Below are 27,729 nucleotides of genomic sequence, written 5' to 3' on the forward strand. Positions count from 1 at the left end.
GGACTGATCTCCACCTTGTCACCAGTCCGCAGCACGGAGTGCCACCTCCAGGAGTTCTTTAACACCGCCCTGAGCACTCCAACGCCTCGCTGTGCGGCGCCTTCCAAGGCCTGGTCACCTTCTCCATAGGGAAATTCCTTCTGATGTCCAACCTCAAACTTAAAACTCAAGCTTAAAACTCTGTCCTGGTGTCCTGTCGCTTTGTTACGTGCAAGAAGAGGCCGACCACTGCCTTGCTGCGGCCTCCTGTCAGGTTGTTGTGGACAGGGAGAAGGTTCCCCCTAAGCCTCCTTTTCCCCAGGCTCAGCTCCTTCAGCCGCTCATAGGATGTGTGGTGCAGACCCTTCCCCAGCTCCGTTCCCCTTCCTCGGACACACTGCAGCCCCTCAGTGCCCTTCCAGCGGACACACTGAACCCCAGTGTCCTTCCAGTGGACACACTCCAGCTCCCCAATATCCTTCCAGTGGGCACACAGCACCCCAATATCCTTCCAGCGAACACACTGCAGCCCCTCAGTGCCCTTCCAGCGGACACACTGCAGCCCCTCAGTGCCCTTCCAGCGGGCACACAGCACCCCAATATCCTTCCAGTGGACACACTGCAGCCCCTCAGTGCCCCACCCGAACGGAGCGGCCCGGAGCTGGACACAGCACTCGAGGCGCGGCCTCTGCAGCGCGGAGAAGGGAGAACGGCCCTGCCCTGACCCCGCCGGCCGCGCTATTCCCGACCCCGGCCGGGAACGTCCCGCACCGAGGGATCGGCGAGCGGAGCGGGGCGGGGCGGGGCCAAGGCCGAGGGGCGTGGCCGGAACCGTTAGGGGCGTGTCTAACTGTGGAAACGAGCTCATTTACATAAGCATGGGCGTGGCCTGTCCGGCCCCGCGCTGCTCGCCGGGAGCGGAAGCGGCGGCCGCGTGCGGGAGGCGGCATGGCGGCCCCCGGCAGGAGGTGAGCGCCGCGCCGGGAGCGCCTCTCCCTCACACGCGCTGCTTTCCTTCCCCTCACATGCTGCTTTCTCCCCCCGCAGGAAGCTGGCGGAGCTGAGCCTGGATGAGTTCCTCGCTGCCGGCTCGGACTCGGAGCATGACGGCGGCTGGGAGGAGGAGGAGGAGGAGGAGGAAGGCGGCCGGGCCCTTAACGGCGCCGTGAGGCAGCGGCGGCCGAGCGGGAGAGCGGCGCAGGGGCTGCAGGCACGGCCGGGCAGGTGAGCGCTGAGCACGGCCTGGAGGGGCGGCTGAAGGCGCTGGGGGGGCTCGGCCTGGAGGAGAGCAGCTCAGGAAGGAACTTTTTGCTTTCCACATCCTCCTGACAGGAGGGGACAGCCCCGGGTGGGCTCTGCTCCCAGGGAACAGGACAGGAGGAGAGGGAACGGCCTCAGCTGGACAGCAGCGGGAATTTCCCCATGTAAAGGGTGCTCAGGGGCTGGAAGGGGCTGCTCAGGGGGATGGTGGTGTCCCCATCCCCGGAGCAATCCTGAGGAGCTGAGAAACGAACTTGTGATGGTTTTCCCGGGCGTTCTCATCCGCCCCAGTGCAATCTGGCATCTTGGTACTGAAATTTCTTAATCCTTAACGAAATGTTTTACCTTACAGCCTCAGCAGAGCTTTGAGCAGCGAATTAAGAATTAATTCTCTCCCAGCAGGAAGAAGGGAAAGGCGTCTGAGCACAAGGATCAGCTCTCCAGGCTGAAGGACAGAGATCCCGAGTTTTACAAGTTTCTGGAGGAGAACGACCGCAAGCTGCTGGATTTTGATGCCTCAGACAGCTCTGAGGAGGAGGAGGCCCTGCACAGACCCCCCGATACCCTCGAGGTACCTGCCTGCCTCTGCTGGGGTCACTGAGCTCGATTCCATGTGCAGTGTTTGTGCTCCAGTGCCAGCCCTGCACCTTGGAATGATTTGGGTCGGAAAGGACCTTAAAACTCCCCCAACTCCAACCCCTTCCACTGTCCCAGGCTGCTCCAAGCCCTGTCCAGCCTGGCCTGGGACACTTCCACTTCTCTGGGCTCCTTGTGCCAGGGCCTCCTCACCCTCACAGAGAGGAATTTATTCCCAGTATTCCGCCTAAAACATTCCTGCTTCCACAGAGTTTGATCAATCAGCCCTGCCTCCCTCCCTCCTCATCAGCTGCTCAGTGGAGGAGCTGGGGCCCAGGCAGGAGCTGTAGGAGCCTTTCCTCAGTCCCTCCTGCTGATCTCTCTAGGAAGCCAGTGACGAAGACGATGATGATGATGATGAAGAGCAAGAAAAAGTCAAAAAGAAGAAAGTTTCCTTCATCCCTGTGAGCTTGAAGATGGTGGAGGAATGGAAGAAAGCTGCCCAGGTGAGCAGGGAGCTGGAACACAAAGCCCTGGAGAGTTCTCCTCCCTGCTGTGAAAGGCCAGCTCGGGATTTGTTAATCTGATGCAAAATTTACATCCTGAGCTCCGGTGCCTTCAGCATGGCACTGTCCTTCCTCTTGGGCTGCAAGATTCGAGTAATTCCATTCCATATGAGGGCGGAGCTGCAGAAATGTGGCTCAGAGGAGGCCAGAACGATCAAATTTGGGTTTTTTCCCCCTCTTGCTAAGCCCTTGGCGGCTCCAGGAGCTTTCTCAGTCACGTGTTTGTAGTGATGGAATAGCTGAGGGGAGTGAAGCTCGGACTGGAAGCTGCTTGTGGCTGATTAGTTCCTTCTCTAGCCTCAGCAATTAAAAGCCAGTTTTAGGGGAGGTGAAGGCCTCTGAGTTTGTTAACCCTGCCCTGATGCTGGGGGATGGAGTTCTTTTTACCACCATCAGGGTTCCAGTGAATTCCAGTGCTCCCAGTCAGGAGCCTTGGAGTTCCAGCAGCTCCTTTGCTTCCCCTCCTCAACAACCCCTTTTCCTCTTTTCCCCAGAGGAACCTCAGCCCAAAACTCTTCCACGAAATCACCCAAGCCTACAAGGCAGCCGTGGCCACCACCAAAGGGGACAGTGGCGGGGACCCCAGCAAGTTCCAGGTGTCTGACACCGCAGGTGAGGGAAGGGGAATCCCCTGGGGGGGAGCTGGGCTCTGGAGCAGCTCCTTCACCCTTTCACTCCCTTAGGGAGCTCATCCCAGAGCTGTGCTGCTCTGGGCTTTCAGGGGTGGGGCTTTCCTTGGGCAGCTGGCTCCTGTGCCTTCGAATCTTAAGGAAAAAAATTTAATTATTATATAATAAGGTAAACTGGGGGGATATAATACAGTGTAATACAGTATAATACAATAGAATATCTAAAATATTATATATAATATAATATAGTACAATATAGTATAATAGATAGTATAATAGATAGTATAGTATATAGTGTAGTATATAGTATAATATTATATATAGTATAATATAATATGTATAATATAATATGTATAATATAAGCATAATATAATATAATATAATCTGGGGGTTTCCAGAAGAAAATGCAGGCGCTCTGCCATGGAAATTGCTGGCTTCAGCCCCTCAGGGACCCTTTTTCCCGTTAGGAAAACCAGGAATTCATGGAAAATCACTCACAAATGCTTTCCTGGCTTGTTCTACCCAGTGTTCAATGCCCTGGTGTCCTTCTGTATCCGGGACCTCTTCCAGCACCTGCACAAGCTGCTGCTCCCCAAAGCCCCCAAGAACAAACTCAAGTAAGTCTGGGGGGTTTGGGACCTTCAGGAAAGCTGCTGGGGATTTTCAGAGCTGCCTCTGCACCTGGGGAGGAGGTGCCAGCCCTGCCCAAGCTCTGGTGATGCTCACAGGGTTCTCCTTTTCTCCCTGCAGTATCAAACTCCAGGGTCTGCAGGGGTCTGTGGCTCCAGGAGGGGCTGGAACTGCCTGTGCTCGCACTCAGGGACAGTTCAGGCACTGGAAATTGGTTTTCAGGGGGAGGGACCAACCTTTGTGCCGTGTCCCTGCAGTGCCACCCGTGTGTGACCCCAGCCCGTGCAGCAGCTCGTGCTTCGCGGGCAGTTGGTGCGAGGAATTGATCTCACTGCTCGTTTTGCTCCTGAAATCTGATTTATTTGGGTTTTTTTTAAAGCTAAACCCAATTCTTGCTCCTTTCCAGATTGGTTCTCCCATCCACCAGCCCCCTCTGGGGAAAGCTGCGACTGGACATCAAAGTTTATCTGGGCTGTACCATACAAGTAAGAAATGTCATCCTTTTCAGTTTGTGGGGTCACTCTGGGCCTTGCTGGGCTCTTTAGGATATTTTGGAGTGGGGCAGATGGGGTTTGCTCCTCTGAGATTTGTGCTCATTGTTTCCCTGGGTTGTTCTGGAATTATTTGGTCCAGTTACCAATTTCAGAGGGTCAGAATAGGTGTGAGGCAGTAAAGAAGGGCTGAATTAACATTCTGGAGCTCTCTGTGTTTTAATTTGTCTGGCAGATTAATATTTAATAGGCTTTAATGTAGTTTGGAGTCTGTGCTCCTGCATTCTGCATCATTAATTCATTTTTTGGTGCTGTGATCTCTCCACTTGAGGTAAATACTGAGATGTTCTCTTGGTGACCTCACATGTGGCATCTCTGACTGTGATAATGTTCCATCCCATCCATCCAAAATTTCTGGTGTTTTAGAGACAATTTGTGGATTGCTCCTGAAGGAAACTCCTGCCTCCGCTTAATTTTTTTTTTTTTTTTTTGAGATTGCTTCATTAGCATCCCCAAATTGGAATATTAAAACCAGACCAACACTGAAACACTGATTCTTCAGCAGCTGAGGGAAGGGGTACCAGGAGAGACAACCCAAGAGCTGCTGTCCCTCAGCTGGGAGCTGCCACAATGACTTAGCAGAAAGAGCAATTTCGTCAGGAGAGCTTTTATTTTTTATTTTTTTTCCCTCAAGCTGTGGTGCCTCTCTCCAGCAGCAGAGGATTGCAGACAAGGAGAAGCTGGGAATGCAGTCCCTGGGAGCAATCCCAGCTCCTGGGCTGACTCCTGAGAGCCCTCAGTGCCAGCCTTCACCACAGTGGATTTTCTGGCACAATTTCTGACTTGGCAAAGTCCGCTCGGCCCGGAATCTTTGCAGGGCGAGGAGGAGGCAAATGAAATGTGGACAAAATGCCTGTGCTGCTTCCAGCAGCTGGGGCTGCATCAGGCAGAGCCTCTGAGAGCAAACCCTGGGTTTGTCTGCAGCGAGCAGAGCTGGACAAGTGCAAGCACCAAGATTCGGTTCTTCACGTTTTGTCAAAGCCTTTCCCCGAGGGAGAGTTAACCCAAACACCCAAAGTACGCCAGGTTCCCCCTCAGAGATCCTGGAGAGATCCAGTGTGCTGCCAGTGACGTTTCCTTGTGCAGGCTCTTTGCAGGGAGGTGACATTTCGGTGTCCTGCCCTGCAGATGAACTGAGACTTTGCAGTGTCCCCAAGGGAGGGTGTGATGGGCTCGGGGAGCCTCAGCCACGCAGCTGCAGCAGCCTGAGCTCCCATTTTCAGCTCCTTAACCTGCCCTGCTCCAGCTCCTGGGGTTTGTGTGAGCCCCTTCCCCACTGGGGAGTGCTTGGGAGCAGCAAAACGCAGCTGGGAAAGGGAGGGCTGAGGAGAGGAGCCCTGCCTGCAGCTGGGGGTGTTGTGTTCTCCTCCACAGCTGCTGTCGTGCCTGACGGAGGCCTCAGTGAGCGCAGCAGTCCTGCAGCACGTGAACTCCACAGTTCCATATTACCTGTCCTTCCCGAAGCAGTGCCGGGCCCTGCTCAAGGTAAGGGCTGTGCCTTTGGCATCTGAGGCTTTTCCTGCCCTTCAGCTGAGCCTTTGGTGGGGTTTGGGCTGGGTCCCCTGGCAGTGCAGTGCCCTGCAGTGTTCCCTTGGCGGGGATTCCTGCCTCTCTCCAGGCAGCCCGGGGTGAGGCCAGGCTGAGGCTCTGCTCTCTTTGTAGCTGCTGCTCCCCAGGGAGGTGTTGTGGGGAAGCTCCTTCCTCCTCCTCCCAGATGGAGGAGTTGCTGCCAGCCCTGGGAATGTCTGTGCTGCCTCTCCACGCGGGGAGCTGGGGGTGGAATGTTTCTGTGGCAGCTCAGTCACAGCCATGGAGCGTGAACAGCAACATGGGGGCAGCAGCGTGGGAGCTTTAACCACACAAATAAAAGCTGGGTGTTTTTTTAGAGGTGCCTGGGTTTGGACAGGTTTCCTTTGTTGATCATGGAAACGTCAGCCTTGGCTGTTGTGTGAGGTGTGAGTGTGAGGACAGAAGGGCTGCCAGCGACTGACTGACAGCACTCTGTCCCCTCTGTGTCCCCTCTGTGTCCCCTCTGTGTCCCCTCTGTGTCCCCTCTGTGTCCCCTCTGCATCACCTCTGCCTGCTGGCTGGGAGGGAGGGCAGCTCAGGCCTGCCTGTGGCCAGCAAGGAGCTCTCTGTCCCTTCTCTCAGCTGTCTCCATGTTCTGTCCCAGCAAACCATCACTCTGTGGAGCACAGGGGAGGAGACAGTCAGAGTCCTGGCCTTCCTGGTGCTGAACAAGATCTGCAGGTACAAGAAGGAGGTTTACCTCAGCCCCCTGCTCAAGGTAAGCCTGGCTCTCGCTGAGATCTGCACCTTTCCTTCCTCGTGTTGTGTGCAAACCCCTCAGAGCCTCGAGCTGCGCGTGAGCAGGTGCTGGAGGGGATGCTGGCAGCCTCCAGAAGAACCAAACAGGGTAGAAATTCTGTCAGGTCAGGGTGATTCCTGCCTCCCACTGCTGTCCTTCCTGCTGGGGGCACAGAGGTGAGCAGGGGAGGTCTCTGGTGCCTGATGAATATCCATCTCCCAGATTCCTGACATCCTCCTGAGCCGCTCTGCCCTTTCAGCTGAGTTCCCACGTGGATTTTCCTGCCACGGCGGCACCTGAGCAGAAGAGCTGTGCCCAGCCAGCCCCACGTGTGGCTCAGAGCCTCCTGCAGCCGTGTCCCCTTGCTGCCAGGCAGGGGTGGGGACACCTCCAGGCTAAACACGCTCCTGTCTCCCCTGGAGGAGGAGGAGCAGGCTGGATTCTTCCTTTCTCTGATAAAAACAACACTCCAGGCCTGGTTTGGACGCACCTGGGAGGGGGATCCAAGAATGCTTTTCGCTCTGTTTTACACGCTGCTTTTCCCATCCTCTTCCCCTGACAGCAAATGTACATTGCCTTTGTGAAGAACTCCAGGTTCACCTCTCCCAACGTGCTGCCCATGATCAACTTCATGCAGCGCACGCTGACGGAGATGCTGGCCCTGGACACGCAGAGCTCCTACCAGCACTCCTTCATCTACATCCGCCAGCTGGCCATCCACCTGCGCAGCGCCATGACCCTCAGGAAGAAGGTGGGACCCCCCCCGCTGGGGAAGGGGCTCATTTCCCCCCTCTCCTAGGAGGGAGAGGAATTGCAGCGATCTCTTGGGGCTTGGGTGGTGTCTCACGCCTTGTTGGGGCTCCTGGGGGCTGTCTGTGCTAAGATTTCGGACAGGAAGGAGGGAAAAATGGAAGCTTTGGGCTATGCTGGTTGTGGCCTCTGAAAGGAGCCTCTGGTCCAGGTATTTCTGAGGGCCTGCAGTGGCAGGACTGGGGGGATGGATTCACACTGACAGGAGGGTTAGGTTGGATACCAGGAGAAAATTCTGCCTTCTGTGAGGGTGGGGAGGCCCTGGAGTGGATTTCCCAGGGAAGCTGTGGCTGCCCCATGCCTCCAGGGCCAGCTGGATGGAGCTCAGAGCACCCTGGGGTGCTGGAAGCTGTCCCTGCCCCCATGGATGATGATCTTTAATGTCCCTTTGGACCCAAACCCTGCCGCAGGCTGGGAGTTGCTTTTCTCTCCCCACTTGGCAAGAGTTTGTGCTGCACTTTCCATCTTGGACACCCTTTTTTGCACTCGGGGGCTGCTGTTTGCAGCCTCTGTCCCAAAACCTGCAGGCAAAGCAGCTTAGGAGCCACCCTGGGGTGCTGCAGCCCGCAGCAAAGTCGGTGCTGTTTGGAGGACTTAGCTGAACAAAGCAGCTCAGGCCTTTGGGGAGCAGCCCTGGTTTCAGCCACCTCCAGTCTGACCTGGGAAATCTGAGTCAGATTGCTAATCCTGGATTTAGTTCTGTTCAGCAAAACAGACCCTGCAGATTAATCGTTCAGCTGCCCCCAAACAGGGCAGCGTTGGTGCCCGGCTAAATCTCCTGGCTGGTCAGACACGGGGATAAATAAGCAGAGATAAATGGAGTCTGGGCTGCAGATCCCCTAATTGGATTGCACTGGCTCCTTACACCCTCGGTTGTGGCCCAGACGAGGAGATTTCACAGCTGGGGAGGGTCGTGGGGCTGGAGATGGGCACGGCAGCACCAAAATGTGCAAATGCAAGCACTAAGCCTGTTTAAATGGAGCAGTGGAGGGTGATTACCAGAGCAGATTGCTCGTCTGTTCCTGTGAAAGCTGAGAAAAGCTTTCTGGGACACCTCAGTGACCTGGGGAGAGCTGGCACAGCCCTGCCCTGTCCAGCTGTGCCTTGGCTTCAGTCCCTGCAGCGAGGTTTGGCCCAGCGGCTGCAATTCAAGGGTTCTGTCCCTGTCCCAGGGCTTGTGCATCCTGCTTTTCCATGCAGAACAGGTCAGCTGGGCCTTGGGAGCCTGGGAAAAACCCCCAGGTGGGGGCTGAGGCACCTCGTGAGTGCAGTCTGCTGTGGCTTTGGGCAATACCTGCAGAGCTACAGAACTTGTGGGCAGAGGTTTCCTTCAGGGACTCCTGCTCCAGCTGGGCTTTGATTCAGTTTGATTCTCAGTCTGGCACTAAGAGCTGCTGCAGCACCTGCCCAGGGTCTTGAAAACAACGTCCTGGCCTGGTGCAAGCCTTGTGCTGCTGGGCCAGGCCGGGTCCCTGTCCCTGCTGTCACCGTGTCCCTGCTGTCCTGCTGCAGTTTGCTCTCTGCTCTGCTGCCTGCCGCTTCCACTCTGCAGCTACAAGAAGTGAAGCTGTCCTGGGTGGTGTCATCCCCAAAAGTGCTGGGGCTGGTGGTGTGCTCCCGCTCAGGATTCCCTGTGCTTGGCCACATCCCAGCGCCTGCTCTGGGGCTGGGGCTCGTCCTTCCCGAGGCAGCCACACCTCAGCAGCACCAGGCTGGTTTTATTCACTTTGTCTCCTTCAGGCCCTGCCTGGAACCCTGTGAACCTGGGAATGACAGCTCCAGTGTTGGCAGTTCCTCCCTGGGCGTTGCAAACGAGCCTGGGCAGGGTGAGCGCCTATCAAAATGCCACATTTTCATTTCACTTTATATTTTTTTTCCCCCTTTTTTTCCTGCAGGAGAACTTCCAGGCAGTCTACAACTGGCAGTACATCCACTGCCTGTACTTCTGGTGTCGCGTTCTCAGCACCATCCACCCCAGTGAGGTGATGGAGCCCCTCATCTACCCCTTGACACAGGTCATTATCGGCTGTATCAAGTGAGTAGAAGCCTTGAAATTCTTTTTGCTCTGCTTTGTTGTGTCGCTTTTGCAGTTCTGTGGTTCGGATTTAACCGTGGATGGTCTCAAAGCTGCTTTTAATTGAAATTTTCCAGCCCGAGGTGTGCGTGAGCAGCCGTTCGGGTGGGGGCAGAGTTGTGGGTTGTTCTTTCCTCTTTGTGTAGGAGAAGTCTCAGTCTGAACAACCCGGGCAGATTATCCTTGTCACTGCCAGGAGAATGATCTGCCTCGCTTCGGAAAGTCCTCATCTCCAGCTCTGCAAACGCTTTCAGAAGCTGCATTTTTGGTGCCTGTTTGTTGGGATTTGAAGAAGTGGGATGCAGTTGTTGTTTTTGGGACGTCTGCTGAGTTCCCTCCTCGCCTCAGTTTATATGGATAAATGTTTGTGCTCTGGGGTGGCTGTGAACAAGGAGCATTGAGGGAATTTGGGGATCTCTGGTGATCTCCCAAATCCTGTTAGCTCTGTTAACCAGATTCTCAGCTTTAAAACCCAGGTCTGGAAAAACTCCCCAGCGGTGCCGAAGATAAGCAGATTTAAAGGATCAGATAAGAGGATGCAAACATCCCTGCTGCCGCCCCCCACTGCTCCTGGGGACAGACCCAGGCGGCTTCCTACCTGTCCAGCAGATAAACCAGGGCTCTGGGGCGCACCAGAGGGGAATGGGGTCAGCCTCAGCGGGTTTTTAGCAGCTTGGCATGAGCTGGTGGGGCTTTGGAGGTTTGGGAACCCCCACAGATGAGTTTGGGGTGACCTCGCTGTGACCTTCCAGGACCCGAAGGAGCTACAAGGGAGATGGAGAGAGGATTTCCAAAGGATGGAGGGACAGGACATGGGGAATGGCTTCAAACTGAGAGAGGGTGGCTTCAGATGAGATTCCAGGAAAAAATCCCTCCTCCTCAGGGTGGTGAGGCCCTGGAGTTGATTTCCCAGAGCAGCTGTGGCTGCCCCTGGATCCCTGGCAGTGCCCAAGGCCAGGCTGGGCAGGAATTGGAGCAGCCTGGGGTAGTGGAAGGTTTCCCTGCTCGTGGCACTGGATGAGCTTTAAGTCCCTTCCAACCCAAACCATTCCGTGACTCCGTGGTTCCAGCGCTGGGAGGACAGAATCAGACCCCACCTGGATTCCCTCCCGACCAGCCTGGTGTGTGGGGCCTGAAGGAGGCAGCTGTGGGGATGCCGTGGCTCCGTGGGACAGGACTCTCTCACCTCTGCAGCCCCTTCTTTCAGCCCTTGCTGCGCTGTGGGCTTTATCCCGAGGGATGGGTGGCAGGAGAATCCCAGTCCCTGCTGTCCCCTGTGCCGGGAGGTGGCGCCTGGCTCCAGCACAAGGACAGTGACCACGAGTGTCCCTGAGTCCCTGGGACCTGCTCCATGCTCCCTGAGCTGCATCCTCCCTGTGCTGGTGGTTGTTTTTAGCACCAGGAGCTCCTGTTCCGCTCTCTCCTTTTTTCCCATAAATTTTTCCTGCCCTCGTCACGGGCTGTGCCAAATCAAAGCCAGCCTTGGGAAGGACAGGAGCCGTCCCAAGTGATGGGGAGGCACTGGGGATCCTCCAGTGAGGGGAAAGGGGTCACTTTTGGGGTCTCTGGGCAGCTGGAGCTCCCTGAGCAGGGCTGGTCCCTGGCATTCCCTGCGTGTCCAGCCCCGGGATGTGGAGCAGGCCGCACACTCTGAAATGAATGGGTTTGGTTTACAGTAAATCCATACACTTAACAGCTTTATTCCTCCATCAGTTAATTCCTGAGAATGGCTTTCGTCATCTCCAGAGGTGCCAGAGCAGGGGTGCAGAGCAGATTTATTTCTGCAATGGCTCCAGTGATAATTATTTCACTATTTGGAAGGGGGATGCAGCTGATCGATGGGGCCTGGTCAGGGGTTTTTATTTTGTGGGCTCTCCTGGATTGCTCAGCAAGTCCTTTGAGGAGGAGGGTTCATTTATCAGCTTGGGTCTCTCACCTGTGAGCTCTGGTTTAAAAACATCAGATTTTTAATGCTGGGGGCTTCCATGACTTCAAGTGCAGGTCACTGAGTGAGGGGCTTGAGAGTGGGACAGAAATGAATTTTAGGGGTTGCTCTCCATTTTCTCCCTGCTCCTGGGGGAAGCTGATTCTGCTCAGTCCCCGCCTGACAGGGACTCGGCTCAACTTTTGTCTTAATTACCTTCATTATTTAAAATATGAGTGAAAGTCAGTCAAGGCTTCTCCCCACTCCTCCTCTGGGAATTTTATTTCCAGCTGTGGGCTGGCTTCAGCAGCCCGGGTTGCTGTGCAGAATTCTCCAGCAGAGCAGGAAATGCTTTGCTGTGTCACCGAAGGCTGCAGGTGCAGTTCCTCTATCAGTTTGGCCTAATATTATTTATTTTTAATTATTAACGTGTTATTTTTCCTGCCCAGGCTGGTGCCAACGTCTCGGTTCTACCCCCTGCGCATGCACTGCATCCGTGCCCTCACCCTGCTGTCCCAGAGCACCAGGACCTTCATCCCTGTGCTGCCCTTCATCCTGGAGGTGGGTTGGTCCCTGAACACCCTCACTGCCCCCCACAGCAGCTCCCAGGGGTTCCCCCTTCGCTCAGGCCCTAAAACCCCTGGCAAGCAGCACCGGAGTCGCTGAGAAAACGGGATTCAGCTTTTGTTGTCCGTGAGCTGCGGCTGAGCGCAGCTGGGTGCAGAAATGCATCCCCAGGGGCTTGCACTGGTGCAGCTGGAGCAGGCAGAGGGGTTGCCAGGGGAATTCAGAGCTTCAGCTGCCTGCAGGAATTCCCCAGGCTCGATCCTGCTGCTGTGGTCATCTCTTGGAGAAGGCAGAGTCGTTCCTGACTGCAGACAACGGGAAATGGAAGGAGGAAAAAAAAAACCCAAACAAACAAAAAAAAAACAAAAACAAAAAAAACCCCGAACAAACAGACAAAAAACCAAACCAAAACAAAAACAAAACAAAAAAAAACAACAACAACAACAAAAAAACAACAACCAAAAAGAAACACCAAAAGCCACCAACCACACTTCAAGAATGAGAAAAAAGAGATGTTTAGGAAGATATCTGTGAGGAGTTGAGCTTGGCATGAGGCTGGCCCCTGGGGAGGAGGGACACACACTGCTGCAATGAGGGCCTGACTCAGCCAGGCTCCCTCCTAACCAAGTTCTCTGGAAGCAAAGGCTTTTGTGGTCTGGGGCTGTTGTAAAGGTCCCTTCAAACCACATCCTCAGCCTGTGGGATGTTTATAAACCTCCTGCTCCCTGGCCTGGGTGGCTTTGCATTCCCCTGCTTCCTTCCTCTTGCTCCTGCGTGTCTGAAACCCTGCCAGCCAGATTTTGGGATGGAGGTGTCCCAGAGGGGTCATGGCGCTCATGGAGGATTCTTTTTGGTTTTCAGTGCTATAAGAGAGAAAACTCAGGGCCTTCCCCCATCTTGGCATTCTGGCCCTGGTGCCTCGTGGTGTCAGGGCCCAGCCAGGTGTTCCAGAAGCACCTGGGCTCCCTCATGTGATCACCCTGAGGTGTTCCCACTCTGATCACCCTCAGGTGTTCCCCCTCAGCCTTGATCACCCTCCATTGTTCTCTGTGATCACTCTCAGGTGTTCCCCCTCAGCCTTGATCACCCTCCATTGTTCTCCTTGATCACCCTCAGGTGTTCCCCCTCAGCCTTGATCACCCTCCATTGTTCTCTGTGATCACTCTCAGGTGTTACCACTCAGCCTTGATTACTCTCCATTGTTCTCCTTGATCACCCTCCATTGTTACCTTGATCACTCTCAGGTGTTCCCACTCAGCCTTGATTACTCTCCATTGTTACCTTGATCACCCTCCATTGTTACCTTGATCACTCTCAGGTGTTCCCACTCAGCCTTGATTACCCTCCATTGTTACCTTGATCACCCTCCATTGTTACCTTGATCACCCTCCATTGTTACCTTGATCACCCTCCATTGTTACCTTGATCACTCTCAGGTGTTACCACTCAGCCTTGATTACTCTCCATTGTTACCTTGATCACCCTCAGGTGTTACCACTCAACCTTGATTACTCTCCATTGTTCTCCTTGATCACCCTCAGGTGTTACCACTCAGCCTTGATTACTCTCCATTGTTACCTTGATCACCCTCCATTGTTACCTTGATCACTCTCAGGTGTTCCCACTCAGCCCTGATTACCCTCCATTGTTACCTTGATCACCCTCCATTGTTACCTTGATCACCCTCCATTGTTACCTTGATCACCCTCAGGTGTTTTCACTCAGCCCTGATCGCCCTCAGGCGTTCCCCTCATCACCCTGAGGTGTTCCCACCCGTCCCCTGATCATCCTCAGGCGTCCCTCTCCCTCTCTGCCGCTGTGCCCCCTCCCCAGCTGTGTTCCAGGTGTGGGAGGTGACCTGTCCATGTTCCCCGGGGCTGTGGTGGTGCTGGGAGGAGGATCTGCCTCCTGGTGCCCAGCCGCAGTCCTTCAGCCCTAAACCTGTGTCTGACAGCTCCAAACCCAGCAGCCACTTGTCCTTAGACACTGATGCCATGCTCCACCTTGCCCTGGACCTAAATCCCTGTGAAGGCCCTGCCCCAAACCACCCTGGGCGTGGTGAGGATGGTGTTGGAACGGGCAGGGCCCCGTTTGGGGCTGGAGAGGGAAATGAAGATCCCAGGGCAGGGCGTGCTCGTGATGAGGAACAGGGGAACCCGCTCTGTTCCAGCTGGATCGCAGTGCAGGGCAGGAGCAGCCGTGGAGTTTGTGACCCTGCTCTGGGCAGGTTTTGGGGAGGGCTCTGTGCTGGAAGGAGTGGCTGAAGCTCTGTTCAGCCCCGTAGCTGCTGCTGCTTCAGGAGACCCAGGCCGAGCGTTGGTGCGTTGCCAGAGGCACAGGAATTCCCCACATGCCTTGGGGAGCGAGGGCTGGCTGCGGTGATGCGCTGTGGTGCAGAGCTGTTTGCAGTGGCAGCTGTGGATCCCAGCTCCCTTCCCGCTCCCCACGTGGAAACCGGGAACTTGGGAGAGCCAAAAAATCCCTCTCCTTCCTGCCTGCCTGCCCTGCCCTTCCCTCTGTCTGCCGGTGGTTTTCCCTTCGGCCACATCGCTGGCTCAGGATGTTTTGTGGCCCTCTGGTCCCTCATCATCCCCTTCCCAGCCTGCCCCAAGGAATTCCTAGACATCCGTGCCTCAGCCTGGCTGTCAGCCCTCGGGATGGGAACCACGCTCCCTCCCCTTCCCAAAGTCCCTGCCACCTGGGCCAGCTCCAGAGCCTCTGGCTGCGCTTCCCTGCCTGCCTGGAGGCGTGGGAGGATCCCGGGGAGCCCCCAGTGCCTTTAATGTGTCTGCCCTGGGGGATCAATAGCTCTGTTTGGGCCAGAGAAATCACGGCGCGTAACAAGGTTTGCGGCATCGATTCCCCGGGCAAGGGCTCTTTGTTTGCACAAGCCCCCGCGCTCGTCCCTCCGTTCCAAATAACCTGGATTGACAAATAAAATGTCAGGAATCAATAGCAGCCTCCTGCTTCTGTGGCCTGGAGGGCACTGCTGTGACCTGAGCAGCTCCTCCCTGCCGCTCCCCTGCACTGCATCCCCGGGCTGCTGATGGATGCAATGCTGCTGCTGCAGCATTCCCTGCACACAGGGAAGAGCAGTTATTTCCTGCTCAGGAGGGCGAGCTGGGGATGTTTGGGCACTGGGAGGGAGGAGCTGGGGCTGCTGCAGAGTGTGGCTGGGCAGGACGTGCTCCTCAGCCCTCCGTGGGTGCCATCAGGTGTGCGGGTCTCGCCCCAGGGTGGCTTTTCCATTTTGTTCCAATGGGATTGAAGCCTCCCTTGGGTGCCACAGGGGATCCTCTCTGGGGTCTCAGGGACTCTGCCTCGTGCCCAGTGGTTTGAGCAGGTCTCCCTGCGACAGGGATTCCAGTGACAAGAGTGGATTTGGTGTGAGCCTTGCTTTGGGACTCTTCCTGCCTTCAGGGACAGCTCCAAAACCGGCTCCAGCTTTGGGGTACGACCTCTGACCGTGACAAAGAGAGCAAACCTCAGTTCCTTGTGCTCTTGCTTGTGCTGGTTTTCTCCTCACACCACAGCCTCAGGTGTGCTTGGAGTTTTCTCCCTCCCCATCCCTGGCTGTGATATTTAGGAAAGCTGTGGGGCAGTGATCAGCATTTGGGGTTTCTGGATTGTTTTCTTGGCTCTCCCACCACCTGCATGCTCTTGGCTGAGCTGTTTGGTGCTTGTTTTGTGCTGTGATCACCTTTACACTTCGTTTTATTTTTTTTTCCTCTTCCAGGTTTTCCAGCAAGTGGATTTCAACAAGAAGCCAGGACGGATGAGTTCCAAACCCATCAACTTTGCCGTGATCCTGAAGCTCTCCAATGCCAACCTGCAGGAAAAGGCCTTCAGGGTAAGGGGAGGCTGGGCCTCCAGCAGTGCCCTGGGACAGGGCCTGTACTCCGTGGCCCTGTCCCCAAAGGCTGGGGACCTTTCCCAGTCTGGGAAATCCGCAGGGTTTGGGTGCTCTAGGAGATCTGTGGGGTTTGGGTGTTGTAGGAGATCTGCAGAGTGTAGGTGTTGCAGTAGATGTGTAGGGTATGGGTGCTATAGGTCTGTAGGGTTTGGGTTGTAGATCTTTAGGGTTTAGGTCATACCCAGTCCCTTGATTTGTGTTTCTCCTGCTCAGGATGGACTCATTGACCAGCTCTATGACCTGATTCTGGAGTATCTCCATGGCCAAGCCCACAGCATTGGCTTCCCAGAGCTGGTTCTCCCCACTGTCATCCAGGTAAGGGGGCAGAGACACCAGGAATGTGCACAGAGCGGGATAAAGTCATGCAGGCTAACAGGGAACTCCTCAGAATGAGGGGAGAGCCATTTACCTTGGCCGAATTTTAATTTTTATTTGTGTTTTGGGGAATTGTTGGGGAGGAGCAGAGGCATGACAGCTCATTAGGATGGAGGTAAGGGAAGGTAGCTCTGGAGTTTGCCATCTGCAGGGAGCCAGAGTGGAGCCAGGGCTGCAGATCTGCTCTGGGATGGTGGACTCATGTGGGTTCTTGGGGATTCAGAGCTGTCCCAGCTGCTGTGGGGTCTTGGAGCAGAACCTGCGCTCTGAGCACCAGCGTTTCCTTGTCCTCAGCCTCCCCGAGGTGCTCTCCACAAGATGGCAATCTTCCCTCCCAATCCTTCCTTCCCCAGTCCTCCCTTCCCCATTCTTTCCCATCTTTCCTCCCCACTCTTCCCTCCCTTCTCAGGCTCCATCTCCTGGAGCTGCAGGCAGCACAGCTCCGTGTGGAAGTGTTGGGACGTGTTCCCTCATTCCCAGCCCTCTGTTTCTGGCTCAGGAGTGGCTGCTGTCACATCCTCTGTGGGGACACCGACCTCTGCTTGTCCTGGTGCGTGCCACGAGCCCCTGCCCACCTTGGGATGGGCCTGGCTGCTGGGGGAGCTCTGCTGTGCCCCACAGACACTCTGGGGGAGCTCTGCTGTGCCCCACAGACACTCTGGGGGAGTTCTGCTGTGCCCCACAGACACTCTGGGGGAGCTCTGCCGTGCCCCACAGGCACTCTGGGGGAGCTCTGCTGTGCCCCACAGGCACTCTGGGGGAGCTCTGGCGTGCCCCACAGGCACTCTGGGGGAGCTCTGCCGTGCCCCACAGACACTCTGGGGGAGCTCTGGCGTGCCCCACACGCTGCTGATCACACAGAGCTCCGTGTCCCTGCCAGGGGCTGGCATCTGCCAGGCGCACGGCTCTTGGCCGTGTCGCGGGGGCTGGCACGGGGGCCGGGAGCTGGCAGCCCCTGAGTGCGCAGCAGAGCTGTGCCTGTCCCTGTCCCTGCTCCCCGCTTCTGGCAGCCCTGAGCTGGGAGCCGGCAGCTGCGGGAGCTGCGGGAGCCGATGCCGGGCTGGAACGAGGAGCTGCTGACGGCCCCGCAGCTTCCAAAGGCAGCCCCGGGCCAGCCTGGAACCGTGCAGAGGATTGATGCTGTCGGGTTCCTGCCTGGCTGCCGCTGCCTGCAGCCTCGTGGCGTCTGCCGGGCTGGCCTTGGCTTCCCAAAAGCTCCGCGCCTCGGGGAAGGCGCGTGGGGAGAGGCTTTTCTCCTGGAGCGCTTCCAGCCGACTGTGGAGATCCATCTGTCCCTCCCTGCCGAGCTCACGCCTCTCCCAGCGCTGCGGCAGGGCCGTTCCAGCTGGCAGGGGCCGTGTCCCTCCTCCTCCTCCTCCTGCTGCTCTGGTCAGCGGCTCTGGGGGAAGCTGGGCTGAGTTTCCAGGCTCAGCTTCCCAAGTTCTCTGCCTGGAAGGCAGGAAGCCGGCGGCAGATGAAAGGAGAGCAGAGCCGGTGGGGATGGGAGACGCTTCAAAGCTGCTGCCGCTGCCCCAGGGCTGACCCCGTGGTGGTCGCTGCTGCAGGGGCTGGAGGGGAAGAGCAGGAGCTGGCAGGAGCCAGGCTTGGTTCCCAGCGAGCCAGGAGGGCAGCAGGGGTTGGCTCTGAGCCTGTCCTGCCGCTCCCTCTGTCCCCAGTGAAATGTTCCCTGCTGGGAGCCGGGCAGGGTTTGGCTTCCCTGCATCGCTTCCAGTAAGAGCAGCTGGGGTTTTGCTCTGTGGTGTCTGCTGGGAGGAACCTCGGGTGTCGCAGGCAGAATGAGCCCCAGTAATGACAGGGCTGGGATGTGCAGCCTGAGTTCCACATCCACACTCTCACACCGGTGATGCAAACATCCGAGTGCTCCGTTTGGCAGGGGAGGGAAAAGCGCACACACACACACCCCCCCTGGATTTTGCCCCCTCTCTGTCCTTTATCTTCTCTATCTCCCTGGTTGTGTCCCTGCCTCTCCACACGGATCTCGTTAGGTTTCATTCGTTTCTCTGGCAGCCGGAGGTGGGACTGAGGGGGAGCGGGGGCTGTGTGAGGGAGCACGCAGCTCCAGCCTGCCCTGACACAGCCCAGGATTTTGCAGGATTTCTGGTGACACTTCTGCAAGGGAAGAAAAATGATAATGCATGTGGCAGCGGATGGAATGGATCTGGGGCTGCAGCTGGGGGGATCAAGTGAGATAAATCGAATGACAAATGCATCTCTCGGTGGAGATAAATATGCAGCACCTATAAAAAATAAATATTTTAGGAAGCGGGGGGGGCGAGGGCAGGACGGGCTTTGGCAGCAGCATTGTTGTGCTGACGGTTTCTTTGTGCTTTGGGGGAAGCAGGGAAGGTCTGGGGTCTGAATTCCCATTTTTCTGGGCTGGTGCTGGAGGGAGAGGGACAAGGGAGGGCCCAGGTGCTGCTGAATGGGGAGGTGGTGCAGCAAGCCGCCTCAGAGAGCGGTGTGCTGGCAGGGAGGGGCTGGCTGGCACTGCCACCTCTCAGTTAACAGGAACACCTCCCCACCTGGCACTGACCGGGGGGAACAGCTCCTTCCTTCCCCCAGAACCTCGGCAGCCCTGCCTGGAGCAGGCAGTAATGGATTTGCTGCCTGGAAAAAACCCTTTCTCTCCCTCCTGATAGCATCTCCTGGTGCCACGGAGAGCGGGGTTCCATCGTGGTGAACCATTTTCTCCTGCCTTATTGGGTCTCTTTCTCTAAATCAGAGCTCTCTGCAGCAGTTGTGCGTTTATTTATGGCTCCAGCAGAGAGCTCGGCCTGCAGGATTCAGGCAGCGCTCCTGGAGCTGGGGAGAGCTGCTGGCAGGCAGGGCAGTCGCTGGGATTCAGGCCATGAATCAACCTGGACACCCCCATCCTTCTTCCTGTCACCCAGAGCTTCCAGCGCTGCCTCGGCGCTGGGTTTGGAGGTGTCACAGCAGGGCGGGGGTGCTGCAGGGTTCCGTTCTGTCAGTTTTGGTGTGGATTTGAGCCCTGGGAAGGTCAGGGATGCCAGCTGGGGTTGGGTTTGAGGTTTGGGAAGGTCAGGGATGCCAGCTGGGGTTGGGTTTGAGGTTTGGGAAGGTCAGGGATGCCAGCTGGGGTTGGGTTTGAGGTTTGGGAAGGTCAGGGATGCCAGCTGGGGTTGGGGTTGAGCCCCAGGAAGGTTTGAGGTGCCAGCTGGGGTTGGGTTTGAGCCCCAGGAAGGTTTGAGGTGCCAGCTGGGGTTGGGTTGGTGCAGCACACCTCACCTGGAGCAAACCTCACCCCGCTGCGTTCATCCTGACCCTGGAGCAGCACCAGGTTTTCCCGCTGAACCAAAGCCCCCTGTTCCCAGTCCAGACACCTCCAAACCAGTTTTAAATCTCTTCTCAAACCCTGCCTTCAGTCCCAGCCATCACTCCCACCCGCCGCCCCCTGTCTGGGATATTCCCACCCCAATGTCAGCTGATGTTCCGCAGCCTCGGCCCCCAGACACCTCCCCTCAGTGCAGGGCTGCCTTCCCGTGGCTGTGGGGCATCCACGTGGATCCACTGCCATTCCTGCTCCCCACGCAGCTCCACCATCCTCCTTTTCACCTGGCTGAGCAGAAGACACAGCAGCTGTGCCTGCGCTGGCAGCTGAGGCCTCAGGACACAGAGCTTTTCCTGCACTGATGCATCTTTCCCAGAAGTGTTAGTGAGCTGCTTTGGGGCGAGCTGCAGCTCTCTGCATCATCAGGACCCCCAGGCCTGGCTGTGGTGACAGATCCCATGGGAGTGTGGGATGAGCTCCAGCTGCTCCAGCTCTCTGGGGGTGGGAGATGCTTTTCCACCCGTGGGACGTTTATGGAAACCCTCACATCGCTTTTGTTCTCCCTCTCCTCTTCCTCCTGCCAGCTGAAATCCTTCCTGAAGCACTGCAAGGTTGCCAACTACTGCAAGCCCATGCGGCAGCTGCTGGAGAAGGTGCAGGAGAACTCGGCCCACATCTGCAGCAGGAGGCAGCGAGCGACGTTCGGCGTGGGCAGCAGCCAGGCTGTGGTGAGGCTGGGCTGCCCTGGGGACAGGGACACAGAGCTTGGGGACAGGGACACACCGCCTGGGGACAGGGACACAGCCCTGGGACACAGCCTGGGACAGGGACACAGCCTGGGGACAGGGACACAGCCCTGGGACACAGCCTGGGACAGGGACACAGCCCTGGGACACAGCCTGGGACAGGGACACAGCCTGGGGACAGGGACACACAACCTGGGGACGCAAGCAGCAGAGGAGGAGCAGATGAGTTGGGATGTGTGAGGTGGGGCCCACGTCGCTGGTGGAAAGCAGCCCCTGAGCGAATCCTGCTCTTGTTTGTGATGGAAGGGCCTGGCCTGAGGTGGTGCCATCATCCCGTCCCTGCAGTGCCAGCTGGTGCCTGAAGGGATTTGGGGGACTGTGCAAGCCGGGGGCAGGTGAGCTGCGTGTGTCCTCTCTGAGGCCCCAGCGCTCCCCTGCCTGCAGGAGATCCACCTGCAGGGCGCTGTGGGCTCAGAGCAGGCTCCTGGCCGCAGGGTGGGTGCAGAGCCTGGCTCTGTGCATCCCCGGCAGCCAGCCCAGGCCGGGGCAGGCAGCGCACAGAGCGAGCTGCTGAAGCCCTGGCACCCCTGGCAGGGCACAGAGCCGTTCCCAGCAGGGCTCTGCAGTGACTCAGCAGGCTGGAGATGCCAGCCTGCCTCAGCTGGCTGCTTCCTGTGCAGCCAGGCACTCTGGTTTGGATGTTTGTGGGCAGCGCTGGGAGCACCCTCCCACTGCGGGGGCAGAGATCCCAACCTCCCGGGCTCTCTGAGGCAGAGCAGCTGGGGAGGGTCTGGAGCTGAACAAAACAAAGTTTTCATCAACCCTGCCGCTCTCTGCTCTTCCCAGCAGCTCTGGCTGCAGGCCCTGGGCTAAGGACCTGAGGATTGTTTTGATTTCCTGCTGCCTGGGTGGCTGAATCAGGGCAGCTCCCTCCTTTTTGGGCTCAGCACCTGAGCTGAGCTCTGCTGAGGAATATCTGAGCTGCTGCTGTGTTTGGTGGGGCCATGAAAGCTTCCTGGGCTCTGTGGTGATCCAGGGAACAGGTACAGCGCTGGGAGGGAGTTTTTAGCTAAAGGGAAGAATTAATTTTAATCTGACATCCCACCACCGCCTTTCAGCACTTGGATGCCAAATGATTGAAGGGTAGAAGGGTTTTTTACCATCTCATTTGCTCCCCACAGTTTATGGCCTCCTCTTTGGCCTGCCTGGGCAGCAGAAAGGGGCTCTGCCCTTCCTCACGCTCTGCTCTGCTCTCCCCAGGCTGGGCCCAGCCCAGGCCCTGCAGGGGAGTGTTTGGTTCAAAAATAAACCCTTGGCTGTGGGACAGGGGGAGGACTCACAGCCCTGGGTGAGGCTCAGGCCTCAGAGATGCCCGTGGGACCCGTGCCTGAATGGAAACCAGGGGAAGAGGTGAAGGAGCGGGAGGCAGAGTTTGTCCTGAAAGCCCCTCTGCTCTGTCCCTCTCTGGTTCCTGCCTGCAGGTTTCATTTGAGGGGATTGTTTTTCCATTACAGCGTCACCTGCCTTGCCCTCTGTGTCGTGTTCTCCCTGCAGCTGGAGCAGAAGGGAATGCTCAGTAACAGAGGGTCCCAGAGGGCACTGAGCTCATTTTGGGAGAGCCTCCTGTGAGCTCCCAGCAGCTCTGAGACTCAGACCTCTTCCAGCAGGCAGGAATTGGAATCTGGGAACTCCCATTCCAGTGCTGAGATCATCTGGGGCTCTGCCATAAGCTGAAGCATCCTCCAGCCCCCCCGGGATGCTCCTCTGTGGGGGCTTTGTGCAGCCCCTCGGTGCCTTTGGCATCACAGGATTGCATTTCCCAGTTTTCCACTTCAGCTTTTGGCTCCCTCTGTTCTCCCTGCAGCGCCCAGGCTTTGCTTGGCCTGAGGAGACTTCTCAGTCCCACCGCTCCTGACTCAGCAGCTGCCTAAACACCTGAGCCTAAATCCATTTAGCCCCGCTTGCCTCGGGGTTGTGGTTGCCAATTTCTGCCCAGGAGCTGGGAAAATGTGGTTTGGGAAAGGGTCTTCACCTTGTGCCCTTGACTGGCTGTGTTTATTGGAAAACTGCCTGGAAAACCTTTAAATTTGTGCCCCTTTCTCCACAGGAGCAGTGGGAGAAGCAGGTGAAGGAGGAGGGGACACCCCTGACCAAATACTACACTCAGTGGAAGAAGCTGAGAGAGAAGGAGATCCAGCTGGAAATCAGTGGCAAGGAAAGGGTGAGTACCAAACCCTGGATCTGGGGAGAGCAGAGCCACGTCCTGGTGGCAGCCGGGATGGTGCTGGCACCTTCTGCCTGCCCGTGAGCAGCCCAGGCCGTCATTCCCACATCTCCAGCCCCAGGGAATGCTCGTGGCCACTGCAGGCTGCAGCAGGAGCTGCATCAGGAGTCTGAGGAGGGAGCAGTGTCTCTGCTGGGGCAGCCAGAGCGCTGGGGCAGGCTCAGGGACAGATCTCACTGCTCTGCAGCGGGAGCAGGGCAGCAATTCCAATAATCCATGGCACGGGAGGAGAGCTGGCCCCCAGCCACATCCCAGAGCGTGGCACGGGCTGGGGACATCACCCAGAGCCCAGGAGGGGCTGAGGGGACAGCCAGGGAGGGCAGAGACACCTGGGGAGTGGGGACAGGGGACAGGGACAGCCAGGGAGGGCAGAGACACCTGGGGAGTGGGGACAGGGGACAGGGACAGCCAGGGAGGGCAGAGACACCTGGGGAGTGGGGACAGGGACAGGGACAGGCAGGGAGGGCAGAGACACCTGGGGAGTGGGGACAGGGGGACAGGGGACAGTGAGGGAATGGGGACAGGGACACCACAGAGTGGGGCCAAGCTCCTGGCCCTGCTGCAATTTCCCTGCAGAGAGGGGCAGGTTTGGGGTTTTTTTCTCAACAGGCAGATTTGGGGTTTGCTGTGTTCAGGGGGGCAGATTTGGGGTTTGCTCTGTTCAGAGGGGCAGATTTGGGGGTTGCTGTGTTCAGAGGGGCAGATCTGGGGGTTGCTGTCCAAGAGGCTGCCTGGCAGCTCTGCTGCTGAATGGGGCTGTTGTGTGGCTCGGTGGGGACTGGTGGTTTAATGATGCAGCTTTGTGAGCCCCAGCAGGAGAGGGAACACCATGAGGCCCATTAGGGCTGGGAAAATCCATGTCCCATTAGCAGCCATTGGGGGGAAAAAACAGTAATAACAGGGAAAAAAAGAGAAACCCAGCCTGGCTGGGAGCTGCAGCTCCCTTACACAACAGCTCTGACCCTTTCTGCCCATTCCATTTGCTTTTCCCAATGGTTTTTAATGGGATGGGGACTAATCAGCTCGGTGAGACTCGGCAGATAGGAACCCTCTAGCTGGGGATTAAAAGGCTGGCCCCCAAATTAGCTAATTAGTGCTCGTGTGTGATGAGCACAGGGGCTGTGGGCTGTGCCAGAGCAAATCTCAGCCCTTTGGGATGGCTCCACGGCAGGTTTGAGCTTCTGAGGGCTCTCAGGAGGGTGGGGGTGGCACAGCTCACCTAGCACCGGCTCCTCTTTGATGTGCTCAGGTCACCCAGAGCTGCTTCTGGAAAAGGGGATTTCTCCTGGGCTCTGTGGGAATGTAAACTCCAGGACAGGAGCCTGCCTGGTCCCCCAGAAAGGATGGGAATTATGGAAAATGCATTCACCCCGCGGTGGGGCTGGAGCAGGAGCAGGCTGTGGCTGCCCCGTGGCAATGGAAGGTGTCCCTGGACCTGCAGGAGACTGGGGTCCTTTCCTGCCCAGACCACTCTGGGACAGGTGCCAGCCGTGGGGTCAGCTGAGGGCAGTGCTCTGATCAGTCCCTGCCGGTTTGTGTCCCCAGCTCTCTCCCCTGGCGTGTTGGGGCTGTTCCTCACAGCCAGCCCCGTGCACAGACAGGAGCAGAGGCCTCTCGCACAAAGAGCAGGGGAAGGGGATGATTTCAGAGGAGGCCCCTGCTCACTGGTGGGTGATTTGTGCCCTTCCCTGCCCAGCCCGGCCCTGCAGGTGATTGCTCAGCTCCAGGATCGATAGAGCCCAGCTGGGGACCAAAACCCTGGAAGAGGCTGGGAGAAATTGCTGGAATTGGCTGCTGGAGCAGAAGCACGGCTCCGTCTCGCTGCTCCTCAGCCCCGTCCTGTCTCTTTTCCACACAGACAGCTCTGGCTGCTGTTCCCCTGGGGCATGGCTGAGCTCTGGGGTGGTCTGAGGGGCGGCAGCAGAGCAGATGAGTGATGACCCTGGGGCTGAGCGTTTCCAAGCAAGCCCTAATGTGTGCTAATGCCTGAGTGCCTCCCAGGAGGGGCAGGGCAGGGCAGCTGATGCTCAGAGAGCGCTGGGGATTGCATTTGCATTCTGATTATCTTTGCCCTGCTGGCCTGAGCCCTCGCAAGTAAATCCTCCCCCTAATCCCCCTCCGGAGAGGTGTAAAGAGCGCGAGGTGGTGTCGATTGAGAGGCGTTGATATCGGCTGCCTGCTCCTGGACCCTGGGCACATTGATCTCCGTCAGGGCAGGGGATGCACACAGTCCTGCAGCATCCTCGGCACCTGGAATCCTGAAATCTGCGCCCAAAGCTCAGGAGCTGCTGCTCCAGAGGTGCCCAGCACAGAGCACAGCCTGCCCTCACGCCAGAGCTCCCACAGGCAGCCTCCAGTGCATCTCCTGCGCCTCTGTCCCTGCTGGGGTGCCAGCAGTGCATGTTGCATTAGCTGCAGCAGTTGATTAGGGGAGGATCAATGCAGCAGCAGAGCTCTGTGTGGGTCTCACCCCTGGGACCCCCTCCCAAGTCTGGCTGGCAGCACAGACCCAGCTGCTCTGGGCAGAGCCAAGTTCCTGCCTCAGACACAGCCTTCGACACCCAAAAGCACCACGGGGGCTGTTCTTACTGGTGGGTTTGTTTTCTTTCCAGCTTGAGGACTTGAACTTCCCAGAAATCAAGCGCAGGAAGCAGGAGGAGAGGAAGGAGGAGGATAAGAAGGAATTCAAGGATCTCTTTGAGCTGGACAGTGACTCTGAGGAGGAGAACGGTGGATTCTCTGTGAAAGGTACGGGGCTGGGGCTGGGCTTGCCTTCTCCTTGTCCACAATCCCATTTTCGCACTCCACAATTCCATGTGTTGGGGTCAGTTTGGCCCTGCCCTGAGGGGGTTTCTTGCTGGCCATGTTGGGTTCAAAAGATTCCCTGATGAGGAGGGAGAGCACAGGAGGAAGTGGCACTGAAGGTGTTCGGGTTGCTTTTATCTTTCTCTCCATCTCAGTCCAGCTCTTTTTAAAGCCTCAGCCCTGTTTTCCTTCCCCTGGGCACTTTCCTTTTGTCACCCACAAGGTCAGAGCCCAAAGACCAGGTTCTGTGCCTGGACCAGCACAGGGATCTTTGGTCTGCCCTTCAGATTTCTTTCTTTTATCCTGACCGATGTTCCAAGCGTTCCCAACACGCCAAGGGATCCTGGAGAGCAGGGGGTGATGTCACCTGGGCCGTGACCACGAGAGGGCCGCAGCAAATTGTGCAGCCTTGCCTGGGACATTGACCACGAGAGTTTGGGGATAAATCTCTGTGATGTGGGGTGTTTGGCGTGTCCCGGGTGTGTGCAGCGGGAAGGGAAGGGAATCTGCAGTCCCTCCTTGTGCAGGGATCCAGGGGAGATCCAGGAATTTCAGCAGGATCACAAACCCAGAATCCTCCCAGGGCAGCAGGAAAGGTGCTGGATGCAGGGAATTCCAGCACAGCAGGATGAGCTTTCTCCTGGAAGGGGAGATGTTTGCCAGGCAGGAAAGAATCCCTGGCTGGGGTCTCTGCAAGGGCTGAAGGGGGGAGAGGATCCAGTTTGGGAATCCAGAGCAGGAAGGAGGCAGGAGCTGCACTCCGGTGTTTTCCAGCTGGGCTTCTGGCAGAAAGGGAAAGTGGGAATGAGGAATGGCTCAGGAAGAGGTGCTGGGCCTCTGGAGCAGAGGGAGGTGGCTTTTGGGGGGATATTAATGAGAAATGTGGAGAATTCTCCACTCCAGTGCATCTGGCACTCCTGAGCTCTCTGCCCCTCATGTGCTGCCGCTCACGTTCCCCTCACACCCCGAAAACCCTTCCAGGGAAAGGCAGAGCCAGGCAGGCCTCAGATGACAGCTCAGAAGCCAGCAGCAAGGAGTTCGGGGAGGAGGACGACGAGGAAGAAGGAAATTACGAAGTGGAGGAGGACGAGGAAGAGCTGGAAGAGGACAGCGAGTCCGAGGGTGAGCGGGGAACTCCGGACAGCGCTGGGCCCCGGGGCGTGGTGTGCTGAGGGTGTCAGGAGCGGCTCCCGCACCCTGCAGGGGAGAGCTGGCAGCTCTGGCTTGCAGGGAGCAAAGGGTTAAGGTGTTCCCAGCCCCTCAGAGCCCCCCAGAGCCCCCCAGCCCCTTTGATCTCATCTCGGCCTCCTGCAGCCCAGCGGGAGCACACGGAGCTGGCCGCAGGCGCTGCAGGTGACACTGCAGGTGACACTGCAGGTGACGCTGCCAGGGTGCCCTCGCCTTTCACCTGCGCCCTGCCTGGGGGGCACGGGGTAACCCTTTCCTTGCTGGGGAGCTGCCCCAGCCCTGCCTCCAGTGGGAAATGTGTGCCCAGACCCCGCTGGCAGCGCTGCCTGTCCCGTGTCCCCAGATTGCCCTGGGTGTTCCAGCCCCGGGCGGGGCAGTTTGTGCTGCCGTGCCCGCCCCTGCGGGGCTCTGCGGGATGGATTCCTGAGCTGCAGGCTGACCACTGACACCTCTCCCTTCTCCCCGGCAGAGGAAGGTGGGGAAGGAGCCCGGGATTCCCGGCAGAGGAGGAGCCACCCCCAGGGGCTGTCCCGCTGCGACCTGGAGCAGCTGGCGCGGGGCGGGGACGACGTGGTGCGGGACCTGGAGTTCTCTGATGAGGATTGAGCACCTGCAGCCCCTGGAGCCGGGAGCGAGGTGGGAGCAGCCCCAGGTGCCACCCAGGACCCGCCCGGTGACGCAACTCAGCTCGGACTTTTCCAGCTTTTTCTGCCAGTTCTGCTTTTTGGTACCAATAAAACCGCGGCCAAGTCAAGGCCAGTAAAAACTGCTCAGCAGATGGAATTAAAGCCCCTCATTAAAATCTGCTGCTTCCAGTAGCGCAGGGTTCACTCCCAGCTCCTGCTGAGTGAGCTGAGACAGGGAAGGACGAGGGTTTTGTCCAAGGTTCCTCCTCTCTGCCCCACCAACCGCTCCAGGTTTAGCTGTGGGGCCCTCAGCACACCCTGCCTGGCTCCCAAAAACCCTGAAGGACTCCACAGACTCCTCCAGAGCTTTGTAGCTTCCATGGAGGCCTCGATCAGTTGAAGCTGGCTCTAAGAGTGCTGCAGAAGGAAACTTTAACTTAAAGTTCCTTGGTTGTGGTGGCATGAAGGAATAAGGAAAGGCAAAAGTGATCACGTAGGAGACAGTGCCCAGGTGAGAACTGCACCACCTCAACTGTAAAGAGAAGATTTTTCCCTTTGTAAAAGATTCTAACTTACCTGTTCTTCCCAAAGGGAAAGGAATTCCCTTT

The 27,729-nt window shown here is 57.4% G+C and overlaps 1 protein-coding gene across 2 annotated transcripts; it reads left to right on the top strand.

Moving 5' to 3' along the window:
• Positions 1–891: 891 nt before the first annotated feature.
• NOC2L (NOC2 like nucleolar associated transcriptional repressor) lies at positions 892–27,299 on the top strand. Of its 2 annotated transcripts, none has more exons than XM_040084442.2 (19): positions 892–947; positions 1,027–1,203; positions 1,639–1,810; positions 2,202–2,321; positions 2,876–2,993; positions 3,537–3,627; positions 4,047–4,125; positions 5,566–5,676; positions 6,365–6,478; positions 7,062–7,250; positions 9,205–9,344; positions 11,757–11,868; positions 15,611–15,724; positions 16,001–16,102; positions 20,057–20,200; positions 22,326–22,439; positions 25,115–25,250; positions 26,289–26,429; positions 26,965–27,299. In XM_040084442.2, the coding sequence occupies exons 1-19, from the start codon at positions 928–930 to the stop codon at positions 27,099–27,101; spliced, it is 2,331 nt and encodes a 776-aa protein (XP_039940376.1). In that variant the 5' UTR covers positions 892–927; the 3' UTR covers positions 27,102–27,299. The 2 variants fall into 2 exon arrangements, with proteins under 2 accessions (XP_039940376.1, XP_039940377.1); XM_040084443.2 differs by having other exon boundaries at positions 1,642–1,810.
• The last annotated feature ends 430 nt before the right edge of the window (positions 27,300–27,729 follow it).

This window comes from Hirundo rustica, chromosome 22 (assembly GCF_015227805.2).
Source record: "Hirundo rustica isolate bHirRus1 chromosome 22, bHirRus1.pri.v3, whole genome shotgun sequence".
Classification (NCBI taxonomy): domain Eukaryota; kingdom Metazoa; phylum Chordata; class Aves; order Passeriformes; family Hirundinidae; genus Hirundo; species Hirundo rustica.